The 13,264-nt window shown below is 46.7% G+C and overlaps 3 protein-coding genes across 5 annotated transcripts in view; 2 read left to right on the top strand and 1 right to left on the bottom strand.

The window, feature by feature from the left end:
- The window catches only part of CCDC84 (coiled-coil domain containing 84), a 15,404-nt gene extending 11,435 nt beyond the window's left edge, over positions 1–3,969 (top strand). The window contains exons 6-11 of the mRNA XM_023208411.2: positions 569–633; positions 779–884; positions 1,913–1,943; positions 3,192–3,278; positions 3,515–3,647; positions 3,743–3,969. Coding sequence (XP_023064179.1) covers positions 569–633; positions 779–884; positions 1,913–1,943; positions 3,192–3,278; positions 3,515–3,647; positions 3,743–3,800 — 480 coding nt within the window. The 3' untranslated portion in view covers positions 3,801–3,969. The remainder of the gene's footprint in view (positions 1–568; positions 634–778; positions 885–1,912; positions 1,944–3,191; positions 3,279–3,514; positions 3,648–3,742) is intronic.
- On the bottom strand, positions 3,907–7,285 carry RPS25 (ribosomal protein S25). Its single transcript, XM_023208415.2, has 5 exons — positions 6,872–7,285; positions 6,548–6,643; positions 5,625–5,808; positions 4,039–4,137; positions 3,907–3,953 (listed from the first exon to the last, which is right to left on the bottom strand). The coding sequence occupies exons 1-4, from the start codon at positions 6,872–6,874 to the stop codon at positions 4,043–4,045; spliced, it is 378 nt and encodes a 125-aa protein (XP_023064183.1). The 5' UTR covers positions 6,875–7,285; the 3' UTR covers positions 3,907–3,953; positions 4,039–4,042.
- Positions 7,000–12,264, top strand: TRAPPC4 (trafficking protein particle complex 4). Of its 3 annotated transcripts, none has more exons than XM_023208414.2 (6): positions 7,000–7,256; positions 7,440–7,560; positions 7,737–7,911; positions 8,761–8,864; positions 10,361–10,487; positions 11,916–12,264. In XM_023208414.2, exons 1-6 carry the CDS (start codon positions 7,218–7,220, stop codon positions 11,992–11,994), a joined length of 645 nt encoding a protein of 214 aa, XP_023064182.1. In that variant the 5' UTR covers positions 7,000–7,217; the 3' UTR covers positions 11,995–12,264. The 3 variants fall into 3 exon arrangements, with proteins under 3 accessions (XP_023064182.1, XP_023064181.1, XP_023064180.1); XM_023208412.1 differs by having other exon boundaries at positions 7,225–7,256; positions 7,400–7,560; XM_023208413.2 differs by having other exon boundaries at positions 7,001–7,560.
- The last annotated feature ends 1,000 nt before the right edge of the window (positions 12,265–13,264 follow it).

Consider the following 13,264-nt stretch of genomic DNA (forward strand, 5'->3'; position numbering starts at 1 on the left):
TTTTTTTTTTTTTTTTTTTTGAGACAGAGTCTCACTGTGTCACCCAGGCTGGAGTGCAGTGGCACAATCTCGGCTGACTGCAACCTCCACCTCCCAGGTTCAGGTTCAAGCAATTTTCCTGCCTCAGCCTCCTGAGTAGCTGGGATTACAGGTGTCACCACCACGCCTGGCTAATTTTTGTATTTTTAATAGAGATGGGGTTTCATCATGTTGGCCAGGCTGGTCTTGAACTGACCTCAGGTGATCCACCTGCCTCAGCCTGCTGGGATTATAGGCGTGAGCCACTGCACCTGGCCATGAAAAAGTGCTTCTAAGAGAACTCTGACTGCACTCTCATCTGCTTGGCTTGAATTCCCTTACCTGTGCACAAGGGGGCAGGCCTAGTCAGTGAATATGTGGACAGGGCTGGGAGGGAGGGAGGGAAGAGTCTGTAAAAGATGGCAGAGCAGTACCTTCCATATGCTAATTTGTTTCCTTCCTGTGATACTGGGGTCTGGAGGGTGGAGGCATGGCCTAGGCAGGCTCTTAAGCATCCCAGACACATTTATTTTTCCTGAATCAAACTCAGCCTCAGGCAGTGCCAGACCCAGAAGAGGGCTCTTCAGCACCTAGAAGCTGGAAAGGGATGAACAGGTAAGACTGTTAGACAATCTCTTGTTGGGAATTTGACATCTTAGAACATTCTGCAACCTTTTGGCCGGGAAATGGAAACAGATCTAATCTTTACCACCCTCATGGCTCAAGGACCTCATCTGCCAGCCTGGCTCATGTTTTTCAGCCAAGTAGCTTCCAGCTCACAGCAGCCCTCAAACTTGGACCTGCCACCAGCTCCAGAGCTTGACTGGATGGAGATAGGACCATCTCTGACATTCATTGGCCATCAGGTACAAAGGATAAGCAAGCCAGAAGAGGGCCAATGCTCCCTCAGGTCTCAGGACCCCTCTTCTGATTTTCTACCTATTCTAGCCACTGCTGTCTCCACTGCAGGCTTTTCCTTCTTACTTCACTGTTCCCTAGTAGTGTTCTCAGACTTCTCACCCTCCAAAGGGATCCTATTCACATGTATTGCCACTTAGGAGTGCCAACTCCTAAATCTTGCCCTCTGTAGAACTCATAGTTCCAACTCAACACAGGACTTTTATATTTAAATATCCCATAGGCATCTGAAACTAACCTCCACCACTCCTGTATTTCCAGTCACTAGATGCAGATCCTTTCCTTTTCCTCACTAGATGCAGATCCTTTCCTTTTCCATCTCCCATATCCTGTCGACAAGCAGTCAGTTTTAAACATCTGTCTGCCTCTATTCAGCCTTTGGACAATTTCTACTCCCCCTTCAATCCTGCCTCACAAACAGAAAATCATCATATCACTTATGATCTTACTCTACACTTCAGCTGTATTGATTGTGTTGCTTTGCGCTTTTACAGTTGCCATTGCCTAAAACATGCTTTCCTTCCCTTATCACCTAAAGTTTACCTTCCTTTAACTGTTAGCTCAAATGTCACTTTTTCATAAATGGCTTATCTGAATAGGTTATCTCTATTTCAAGTGGATGTAGCACCATGTAAAGTTGCAAATGTAATTTACCTAACTTGTGCTTAATACTGTTCCCCAATTATATGTATGCTGTGAGGGGAAGGTTTTGCTCACCTGGCATGTAATAGCCACTCTACTTACGGACATCTCCACTGTTATGACTGTGAGCTTCCTAAGGACAGGGCTCTCTTAAGAATGACTTACTGTGCTTGCAAAGTTTAACATCAGCTGGAGTGCAGAATTAGCATTTTGGCAGCAGTCACACCCAGCTCTTTTGAAGTGTGCTTTGTCTATCTTTTCTAGGATTTTTTTTTTTTTTTAAATCATGGCTAGACTTTAACTAGCATTTTTTTTTTCCCATTTCCAACTACAGGATATACCAGGAGTTGGTAACATCTACTCAGGTAAGGTCCAGGGCAGAGTTTTTAAAACCCTGGGAGATATATATATATATATTTTTTAATAAAGTTGGCCAAGATAAAGCATATATATCTGGTAAAAGCCTTGTATCCAGAATATAGGAGAACTGTCAACTTGATATTAAACAACCCAATAAAAGCATATGAATAGATGTTCATCATTAGTCATTAGAGAAATGCAAACCACAGTGAAATACCACTATGTATGTATTGGAATGGCAAAAATTAAAGACTGTGCCAAGTGTTTGGCAATGTAGAAAAACCAAACCCTCATACACTACTGCTTAAAATGTAAACTGGTAATAGTCACTTCGGAAAACAGTTTAGGATACACCTACAATACTATCCAGCCATTCCACTCCTAACTAGAGAAAAGAAAGCCTGTCTACACAGACTTGTACACAAATCTTCAGAACAGCTTTATTTGTAGCAGCTCCAAATTGGAAACAATTCAAATGTCTATCAACAGGCAAATGGATTAACAACGGAATAGTATTCCAGGATGAAGACAGAATTTTTGATACATACAACACAGATTAATCTTAAAAGGCCAGACCTGGCCGGCACGGTGGCTCACGCCTGTAATCCCAGCAGTTTGGGAGGCCGAGGTGGGCAGATGACGAGGTCAGGAGTTTGAGACTAGCCTGGCCAACATGATGAAACGCTGTCTCTACTAAAAATACAAAAATTAGCTGGGCGTCATGGTGCGCACCTGTATTCCCAGCTACTCGGGAGGCTGAGGTTCCAGTGAGCTGAGAATGTGCCACTGCACTCCAGCCTGGGCTAGAGTAAGACTCCTCTCAAAAAAAGACAAAAAAAGCCAGACCCCACTCAATGTCCACACACAGAAAATCCTAAAAAATACAAACCAATAAAGCAATTGAAAGATCACTGATTGCCTGAACAGGAAAATATTTTAATGGGGGCAGTGATACTTAGAGGCAGATGTTTGGGGTCTTGATTGTAATGGCTTCACTCAACAGTCACCAAATTTAAATGTGTATCATTTATGTCAATTATGCCTCAAAGCCATTTTAAAATGACTATCACATATGGGGTACATGGCTTTAAATTAGCCTAGGGCCTTCTTCCTAAGCTCCAGAATTCCTGGGCTTTGCTTTTAGACATTTCTAGCTCTTAATTAGGAGAGGTGAGCTAACAGCTAGGACATGCTTCACAATAGCCTGAAGATTTAAAAAAAAAAAAAAAAAAAAGCCTTTATTTCTTTTTCAGGTGCCACACCTCCCTGGATGATGCAAGATGAATACATCGGTGGGAACCAAGAAATAGGACCATCCTATGAAGAATTTCTTAAAGAAAGTAAGTAAACTAATTCGAGAGAGGGTCTTCTAAATCTTCACACTCAAAAACGGTTTCCTTGCCTGTGTGTGATGGCTCATGGCTGTAATCCTAGCACTTTGGGAGGCTGAGGTAGGAGGGTCACTTGAGCCCAAAAGTTTGTAAACAGCCTGAACAACCTGAACAACATAGTGAGACCCCATCTCTATATTCTTTAATAAAGAAAAATAAAAAACTGCTTTCTTACCATTGCACAGAGGAAAAACAGAAGTTGAAAAAACTCCCCCCAGACCGAGTTGGGGCCAACTTTGATCACAGCTCCAGGACCAGCGCAGGCTGGCTGCCCTCTTTTGGCCGCGTCTGGAATAATGGACGCCGCTGGCAGTCCAGGTATGTGTGTTCAGTGCCAGGTCACCAACCTACCCATCCAACCTCCTTTTTGGAGATATCACCCTTCATCCTGTTAACTGTTTATTTCCTTTCAGACATCAATTCAAAACTGAAGCTGCAGCAATGAAGCAGTCACATACAGAAAAAAGCTGATCAAGCTCTACCAACTACCATGAGGCTAAAAGCAAAGTCAACAAACCCCTACTTTCCACCGAATTCTTTATCATTGTCTTTCTTAGGAAACAGACATACTCATTCATTTGATTTCATTAAGTTTTATTTTTCCAAAGGTACAGCTGGTTAGACCTGTTAAAAAAAAAAATTAAAAGGATCAGAACCATAAAGCTTTGTATCTACCTCCTACACCACGAGCCCCTGCATTCCTACTCACCTATTCATGCATCTTCACCAGCAGCTGGAGCATCTCCGCCCTTGGTATTTCTGGTGTAAATTACTTGAGCTCTGTGCTTTGAAACCAGTTTGATAAGTCCTAGGGAGAGAAGATAGTAGGATGAGATGCTTAACAGATGCTATAATAGAAACTAGTAAGGTTTTTGGTTGGGCACGGTGGCTCATGCTTGTAATCCCACCACTTTGGGAGGTGAAGGCGGGCAGACAGCTTGAGGTAAGGAGTTGCACACCAGCCTGGCCAACATGGTGAAACCCATCTCTACTGAAGATAAAAAAATTAGCGGGGCATGTGCACGCACTTGTAATCCCAGCTACTTGGGAGGCTGAGGTGTGAGGACTGCCTGAACCCAGGAGTTGGTGGTTGCAGTGAGCCAAGATTCCCCTTCTGCACTCCAGCCTGGGCGACAGAGTGAGACTGTCTCAAAACAAACAAACAAAACACACTATTAAGGTTTTTGTTTTGGCCAGGTGCAGTGGCTCATGCCTGTAATCCCAGCACTTTGGACAGGTGGATCTCTTGAGCCCAGGAGACCAGCCTGGGCAACATAGCAAAACAGCATCTCTATTTAAAGGAAAAAAAAAAAGAGGGTCTCTCAAAGGTGCCCAGGATGTACTCAAACTCCTTGGCTCAAATGATCCTCCTGCCTTGGCCTCCCAAGTAGCTAGAAATACAAGGATACCACTGCACCTCCCTTGGCCTCCCAAGTAGCGAAAAATACAAGGGTATCACTGCACCTGCTTATTAATCTGACGTTTGGTAACAAGAGAATCCTACAGTTTTTAACGATCATCTATCTTTACTTTTCCTTTAAATTAGGGGCCCATTATCTTCCACCTCACCCCCCTCCTTTTTTGAGAGTCTCTTGCTCTGTCACCAAAGCTGGAGTGCAGTGGTGCCATCTCGGCTCACTGCCACCTCCATCTCCTAGGTTCAAGCGATCCTCATGCCTCAGCATCCTGAGTAGCTGGGATTACAGGCATGCACCACCACGTCCGGCTAATTTTTGTATTTTCAGTAGAGACACGTTTTCACTATATTGGCCAGGTTAGTCTTGAACTCCTGACCTCCAGTGATTCACCCGCCTCAGCCTCCCAAAGTGCTAGAATTACAGATGTTCAGTCACTATATTTAGCTGAGCCTTATTATTGTGGAATTATGGCAATCAAACCATACTACTGAGTAGACCATACTAAATTTCTGGTTTTAAAATTTAATACATCAAAATATTTACCATAAAGGTTTTCAACATTTTCAAAATTGTTTTAAAATAGTAATCTATTTATTTCAAAAACTGTTGTCCCTGTAATTCTATGCATCCATCCATTTACTTGAAACATAAAAGATCCTTGGGCTTCACCAAACTGCCACAGGGTCACCAGCACAAAAGTGGCTAAGAACCCTAAGAATTCATCTCAGTAGTAAGACATCAGAATTACATTACTAACAGTCAATGGTCAAGCTATGCTTTTTTTAGTTCTGCTTTTCCAGCAAAATCACTGAAGATGGTTAACGTGGTCAAGAAAATTTACCCTACAAAAAGCACACATGTAGGATACACCCCTCACCTTTACTAAGGAGCTCCTGAAGGGCTGCCCTGGCCAGGGAGCCTCGAATCTTCAGTCTCTCAGAGACCACAGCTGGGGTTATAAGTTTATAGTTGGGAACTTCCTTACAGAGTTTGTCGTAGGTAGCTTTGTCAAACAAGACTAAGTTATTGAGCTTGTCCCGAACTTTGCCTTTGGACCACTTCTGCTCACCAAAACAAAACAGAAACAAGTTAGTATTTCTGGCAGAAGCACCCTTTCCCTCTCGAGTAATCTGCGTCAGAGAAATCTCTTCCATCATCATCAAAGATAAATTACACATTACTAACAACAACAAAAAAAACCCGACAGGTGTTTGGGCTTCAGAACAGGGGCCGAGCCCCACTAGATCACTTAAAAATAACACGGCAGGCACAGAGGCAGACACTTTACACACTGTCCTCATTTTCATGATCCTAAAGGAAACTAGGAAAAAAAACGAGTGGTGATGGGAGGATAAACTCACATTTTTACTCTAGAAATCTACACCTGAGGCCGGGCGCAGTGGCTCAAGTCTGTAATCCCAGCACTTTGGGAGGCCGAGACGGGCGGATCACGAGGTCAGGAGATCGAGACCATCCTGGCTAACACGGTGAAACCCCGTCTCTGCTAAAAAAAAAAAAAAAAAAAAAATCGGGCGAGGTGGCGGGCGCCTGTAGTCCCAGCTACTCGGGAGGCTGAGGCAGGAGAATGGGGTGAACCCGGAAGGCGGAGCTTGCAGTGAACTGAGATCCGGCCACTGCACTCCAGCCTGGGCGACAGAGCCAGACTACGTCTCAAAAAAAAAAAAAAGAAAGAAATCTACACCTCAACTACACCTCAAAAACCAATTGCTATACAAGTTACCTATTACCAGAAGGCTACGGGAGGGCACCCCTACTTTCTCTGAGGGATCTTATTCCTACCTTCTTTTTGGCCTTGCCCCCGGATTTGTTCACTGGGTCTTTGTCTTTCTTGGCCGACTTTCCGGCGTCCTTCTTCTTCTTGTCGTCCTTGGGCGGCTGTAGGAGGGCAGCGGGAAAGCAACCAGGTCCTCAAGTAGCCCCAAACTCCCCTAATACTGTGCCCTCAGCCCCCGCAAACTCCACCACCCGAGCACATGGGCGAAGCAATAACCGCGCCCGCCCTGCAACCAAGGCCGGCAGGCCAAGGAGCACTCCCGCCGAAGGCTCTCCCCAGTGAGTCCTCAAACCCAAGGACCCCGGCGAGTTCATACCCCTGAAGCTTACCATTGCGAAGCTCGGAGAAGAGCAACGGACACCACAGACCTGCTAAGATGTCGGACAAAAAGGAAGCGCTGCTCTGAAACGGGCTCAGAAACCTCCGTCCGTTGTGAGTACTTCCGGGGCAAGAGGCGGAGCCAGGCGGAGGAAGTCCCACGGTGAAGCGCTCGCTCTCTAGCCTCAGGAGGAAGACAGGAAGTGAATTCCAGTTCCCAAGCCGCACCGCCTAAATACCGCCCCAGGTTGTCGGAGTCTGGGCTACTTGTGACGCAGTACTGTAGTACTGTTTTCCGGCACTGATAAACGGAAAACAATCCACCAGGTCTCGGCAACTAACTTTCCGGTACTACTTATGCCCGAGCGTGTCGCTCCCAATGCGCAGGCGCCGCAGGTGGCCGCATGCAGGGCCTGGGAGGGGGAGGAGGCTGGGGTGGGGCCGGGGGCAAGTGCTGTGATGCGCTTCCGGGGAGGGGCGGTCGGGTAGCGGCCGAATGACAGTTTCCGAGCGGCAGCGGCAGTGATGGCGATTTTTAGTGTGTATGTGGTGAACAAAGCTGGCGGCTTGATTTACCAGTTGGACAGCTACGCGCCACGGGCTGAGGCTGAGAAAACTTTCAGTTACCCGCTGGATCTGTTGCTCAAGCTACACGATGAGCGTGTGTTGGTTGCTTTCGGCCAGCGGGACGGCATCCGAGGTGGGCTAGGCTCGGGCCGGGGACGGGGGGGGGGGGGGGGGGGGGGGCCCCAGGGCTGCGGAAGTGGGTTGGTTGTAGGTGCGGGGCTGGGGGAAAGGGAGTGGTGTCGGGTCCCTTGTCCCCGCGGCGGAATCCCGGGGCTGCAGCTTCGCTGACCATTAGCTTCACCTCTGCAGTGGGCCATGCAGTGCTGGCCATCAATGGCATGGACGTGAACGGCAAGTACACGGCCGACGGGAAAGAGGTGCTGGAGTATCTGGGTAACCCTGCTAATTACCCGGTGTCCATTCGATTTGGCCGGCCCCGCCTCACTTCTAATGAGAAGCTCATGCTGGCCTCCATGTTCCACTCGTAAGTCCCCCGTCTCCTGAACGGCAGCGCTTGTAATTTGTCTACCTTTTCTTAAATCGTCATTTTGGGGTTATGAAAAACGCAACCGATCGAGATCTAGCTTTTAGGTAATAGTGGCAGTGGTGTCATCATTTTTTGGGGGGGAGGGAGCACGGAGTATCGCTCTGTTACCCAGGCTTTAGTGCAGTGGCGCGATCTTGGCTCACTGCAACCTCTGCCTCCCAGTTTCAAGCGATTCTCTTGCCTCAGCCTCCCGAGTAGCTGGGATTACAGGCGCGCGCCACCAGGACCAGCTAATTTTTGTATTTTTAGTAGAGACGGGGTTTTGCCCTGTTGGCCAGGCTGGTCTCAAACTCCTGACCTCAGGTGATCCACCTGCCTCGGCATCCCAAAGTGCTGGGATTACAGGAGTGAGCCACCGCGCCAGGCCGAGGTGTCATCTTACTTAAAGTCAACTTCTCTTCGCTGAGCCTTAGTTTCTTCATATTTAAAGAAAGCCAGTTTAACTAAATGATCTTTAAAAATCTTTTCCTGCTCTCAATTGTGGTATCAGATGTGCCAGCTTTTGCTTAAAAGCACAAGCTTAGTAAGCGTGGCACACATTCCTAGAGTAATCATTTTATCCGAAGTTTTAGATGTAAAATGTCTACATCTAAAACAAAGTGTGAATGTAAAATATTCACAGAATTCAAATAAACTTAAAAATTTTCACACTACTGCCAGACAGTTCACACTACTTCTCCTGATTGTCCCAGGCCATAATGTTAACTCCTCAGCAAATAGGGACACGTCAGTGGAAGTTTGAGAAGCACTCCTGCCTTAGAGCAACTTTGCCTTCTTTGCATATAGGCTCTTTGCCATCGGCTCCCAGCTGTCTCCTGAACAGGGAAGCTCAGGCATTGAGATGCTGGAGACAGACACATTCAAACTGCACTGCTACCAGACACTGACAGGTATGCATCTCCACGGAGGCCAGAGGAGTGTGATGGAGAAGGTGGGGAAGAGACACTGACAAGTTTGCATCTCCAGGTGGGCCAGAGGAGTGTGGTGAAGGTGGGAGGAGGGGATTGACCAAAGACACCTTTGGTAAGCAAGAAGAGGGGGTGTACTTTTCCTGGCACAATTATCTTTTTTTTTTTTTTCTGAGATGTTTCACTCTTGTTGCCCAGGCTGGAATGCAGTGGCGTGATCTGCCTCCTGGGTTCAAGCGATTCTCCTGCCTCAGACTCCCAAATAGCTGGGATTACAGGCATCCGTCAACATACTCAGCTAATTTTTATATTTTTAGTAGAGACGGGGTTTCTCCATATTGGTCAGGCTGGTCTCAAACTCCCGACCTCAGGTGATTGCCCGCCTCGGCCTCCCAAAGTGTTGGGATTACAGGCGTGAGCCACCGCGCCCGGCCCACAATTCTTTTTTTTTGAGATGGAGTTTCACTCTGCCACCCAGGCCGGAGTGCAGTGTCATGATCTTGGCTCACTGCAGCCACTACCTCCTGGGTTTAAGCAATTCTCCTGCCTCAGCCTCCCAAGTAGCTGAGACTACAGATGCCCGCCACCACCCCCAGCTAATTTTTTGTGGGGTTTTTGTGTTTTGTTTTGAGATGGAGTCTCGCTCTATCGCCCAGGCTGAGTGCAGTGGCAATGTCTTGGCTCACTGCAGCCTCTGCCACCCAGGTTCAAGCAATTCTCCTGCCTCAACCTCCTGAGTAGCTGGGATTACAGGTGTGTGCCACCACACCCAGCTAATTTTTGTATTTTTCTAGGAGAGAGGGTGTTTCACCATGTTGGCCAGACTGGTCTCAAACTCCTGACCTCACGTGATCCACCTGCCTCAGCCTCGCAAAGTGCTGGGATTACAGGCATGAGCCACCGTGCCTGACCTTCCTGGCACAATTCTGCAGACACATCTGTTTGTTTTGCGAATACAAAACCAATATTTAGTCTGAAACTGATTTTGTCCATGCCACCCAGCATGTTCAGCACAGGTTATCTGGTGTTCAGATAAAACTCACCTTAATGCTAGTCCTGTTGCATGTACTTTGGAAGGTGTTAAATGTCTTTCCAAAATAAAATGTGAAAGCCAAATGGATATGACCTTTGGATTGCAAGTGTCATTGCTTCACCCCCTTAATTTATTGAAAACTGCCTGAGTTTGTCCCTTGCCTGGCAATGTTTCTGCTGAGGGACTTCAAAACTGTTAGTAAGTAGTGGAGCTAGAACTCAAAGCCTGGTCTTAATCAGGTGGGTGACATAATAAAGTTACTTCACTTCTCTGGTCTCATTGGTAGATTCAAAGTCTTGCCTTTCTTGCATTATGTGGTAAAAAGAATAAAATTAAAATGGGCTTATAAAAGTGTTTTGCAAAATTGAAAGTGCTGTACAAATACAGGATGACACTATTTGCTCCAGTGTCTACCCTTTGGTAACCATTCTTGGTCTCTCTCCAGGGATCAAGTTTGTGGTTCTAGCAGATCCTAGGCAAGCTGGAATAGATTCTCTTCTCCGAAAGATTTATGAGATTTACTCAGACTTTGCCCTTAAGAATCCATTCTACTCCTTAGAAATGCCCATCAGGTAAGTGGCTCCACTTCCAGATACTGGTTAAAGCCTCTTTACCCCAAGCCTCCTTGCCCCTCCCTGTGTGCTCCGTCCAAAGTTAGTTGAAGCATAGTAGAGTATTACTTTTTTTGTTTGTTTTCGAGACGGAGTTTCGCTCTTGTTGCCCAGGCTGGAGTGCAATGGCGCGATCTTGGCTCCCCGTAACCTTCGCCTCCCAGGTTTAAGCGATTCTTCTGGCTCAGCCTCCCGAGTAGCTGGGATTACAGGCATGTGCCACCATGCCTGGCTAATTTCATATTTTTAGTAAAGACAAGGTTTCAGACCATGTTGGTCAAGCTGGTCTCGAACTCCCGGCCTCAGGTGATCCACCCGCCTTGGCCTCCCACAGTGCTGGGATTACAGGCGTGAGCTACTGCGCCTGGCTGAGTATTACTTTTAAGTAAGATAGAAGGACAGGCCGGTGGCTCACGTGTGTAATCTCAGCACTTTGGAAGACGGAGGGGGTAGGATCACTTTATCCCAGGAGTTTGAGATCAGTCTGGACAACATAGACCCTATCTTTACAAAAAAAAAAAAAATTAGCCTGGTGTGGTGGCAGACATCCATAGTGCCAGCTATTAAGGAAGCTGAGGTGGGAGGATTGCTTAAACCCAGAAGGTCAAGGCAGCAGTGAGCCATGCTCGTGCTACTGCATTCCAGCCTGGGCAACAGAACAAGACAGTATCTCTAAATAAATAAGACAGTCGCTAGGTGCGGTGGCTCACGCCTATAATCCCAGCACTTTGGGAGGCCAAGGCGGGCAGATGACTTGAGGTCAGGAGTTTGAGACCAGCCTGGTCAACATGGTGAAACCCCCTCTCTACTAAAAATACTGAAAATACAAAAATTAGCCGTGTGTGGTGGTATGCACCTGTAATCCCAGCTACTCTGGAGGCTGAGGCAAGAGAATCACTTGAACCTGGGAGGCAGAGGTTGCAGTGAGCTGAGATTGTGCCACTGCACTCCAGCCTGGGTGACTCTTTAGAGAAAACAGTCTTTCCTTGGGGTTTATGCCATTTTTTTGTTTTTTTTTTTGTTGTTGTTGTTTGTTTGTTTGTTTGTTTTTGAGACAGAGTTTCACTCTTGTTACCCAGGCTAGAGTGCAATGGTGCGATCACGGCTCACTGCAACCTCTGCCTTCCGGGTTCAGGTGATTCTCCTGTCTCAGCCTCCAGAGTAGCTGGGATTACACGCGCCTGCCACCATGCCCAGCTAATTTTTGTATTTTTAGTAGAGACAGAGTTTCACCATGTTGGCCAGGCTGGTCTCGAACTCCTGACCTCAGCTCATCCACCCACCTCAGCCTTCCATAATATATGTTGTTCTTCAAGCAGTTTCCCCTGGCTTAAGTGGGGAGAAGGCCTCAGGCCTCACGCTTTTTTTCCCACCTTGGGCCTGGTTTAGGTGTGAGCTCTTTGACCAGAACCTGAAGCTAGCCCTGGAGGTGGCAGAGAAGGCTGGAACTTTTGGACCTGGGTCATAGGCTGAACCTGTGATGGACCCCCAAATTCTGAGAGTTCCTGCAAAAGGAATACTGCTGTTTATACTCCAGTGGAAATTCCAGCAGCCTTGTTAGTGCGCTTGAAAATGGGAGAATGCTGATCCTGAAGACAAAACTGATTCCTGAGCCTTAACACTATATTCTTTCCTTCTGTATATACCATGGTCTTACTTTCCAACTCTGTATGGATTTATTTTTGGAGGAGCTAGGTCCATAAATGTTGTAATAAATATTCCTTTGTTCTTGGTGTTTACTCTCTATCTTAATCGATGGTTTTGGGGGAAAGGTAAAGGAAGGGAGACAAAAATGGTGAGGGAATTCTGGGAAGATGATTATGTTCTAGTAAAAAACATAACAAGTATGTGTTCATTAAATAAATGAACATAAGATTTTGAAGCATGAGCACTGGATCTAGTCCCAGAATTGCTGCTGATTTCTTGGGGTCCTGGGGTGGTGGTGGCCGTGGTGGTGGCTGTTATGATGATGATGATGGGCCGGGCGTGGTGGCTTAAGCCTGTAATCCCAGCTTTCTGGGAGGCCAAGATGGGCGGATCACGAGGTCAGGAGATCAAGACCATCCTGGCTAATACAGTGAAACCCTGTCTCTACTAAAAAAAATACAAAAAACTAGCCGGGCGAGGTGGCGAGCACCTGTAGTCCCAGCTACTCCAGAGGCTGAGGCAGGAGAATGGTGTGAACCTGGGAGGCAGAGCTTGCAGTGAGCCGAGATTGTGCCATTGCACTACAGCCTGGGCGACACAGCGAGACTCCGTCTCAAAAAAATAAATAAAATAAAAATAAATGATGACGACGATGGAACATATATCAAGCATTTACAGTCAGGCATTCCTGCTTTATCTCACTTATCTTCACCCTAAGTCCAGGGGGTACGTTTTGTTACAGACGAGATTTAGCAGACTTTCTGCCTCAAAGTTTCCAAGCTAGTTACTGACAGTATGGGTTTGAACCTAGGCTTTCTGACTACACACTCAGTAAACCGTTACACTTCCTCCTCCCTCCATCAAGTTATTTAACCTGTCCACAACCCAATAGCTTTATCTCTAAAATAGTCATTGAACTATTCAGTGTTCAGGTGAAGGCAAAGGAGGCATGAGCTTTAAAGGAGTCCATCTACACTTCAGCTTCCCGATTCCAGGGAAATGAAGTCTTTCTCTTTTGGGGTGGAAAGAGCAGGTGTCGACAGTATTTCCCAAGGAAGCTGTCTCACTTTGAAAAAATGAATCACTGACAG

Source organism: Piliocolobus tephrosceles, chromosome 13, assembly GCF_002776525.5.
Source record: "Piliocolobus tephrosceles isolate RC106 chromosome 13, ASM277652v3, whole genome shotgun sequence".
Taxonomy (NCBI): Eukaryota; Metazoa; Chordata; class Mammalia; order Primates; family Cercopithecidae; genus Piliocolobus; species Piliocolobus tephrosceles.

Bases quoted from the DNA above. Each gene is read 5' to 3' on its own strand.
- TRAPPC4 (XM_023208412.1), top strand. The intron at 8,865-10,360 runs GTATGCATCTCC...GTCTCTCTCCAG, and splicing joins CTGCTACCAGACACTGACAG to GGATCAAGTTTGTGGTTCTA. The intron at 10,488-11,915 runs GTAAGTGGCTCC...GGCCTGGTTTAG, and splicing joins TCCTTAGAAATGCCCATCAG to GTGTGAGCTCTTTGACCAGA.
- RPS25 (XM_023208415.2), bottom strand. The intron at 5,809-6,547 runs GTAGGAATAAGA...TTTGGTGAGCAG, and splicing joins GGGGCAAGGCCAAAAAGAAG to AAGTGGTCCAAAGGCAAAGT. The intron at 4,138-5,624 runs GTGAGGGGTGTA...TTCTCTCCCTAG, and splicing joins TCAGGAGCTCCTTAGTAAAG to GACTTATCAAACTGGTTTCA.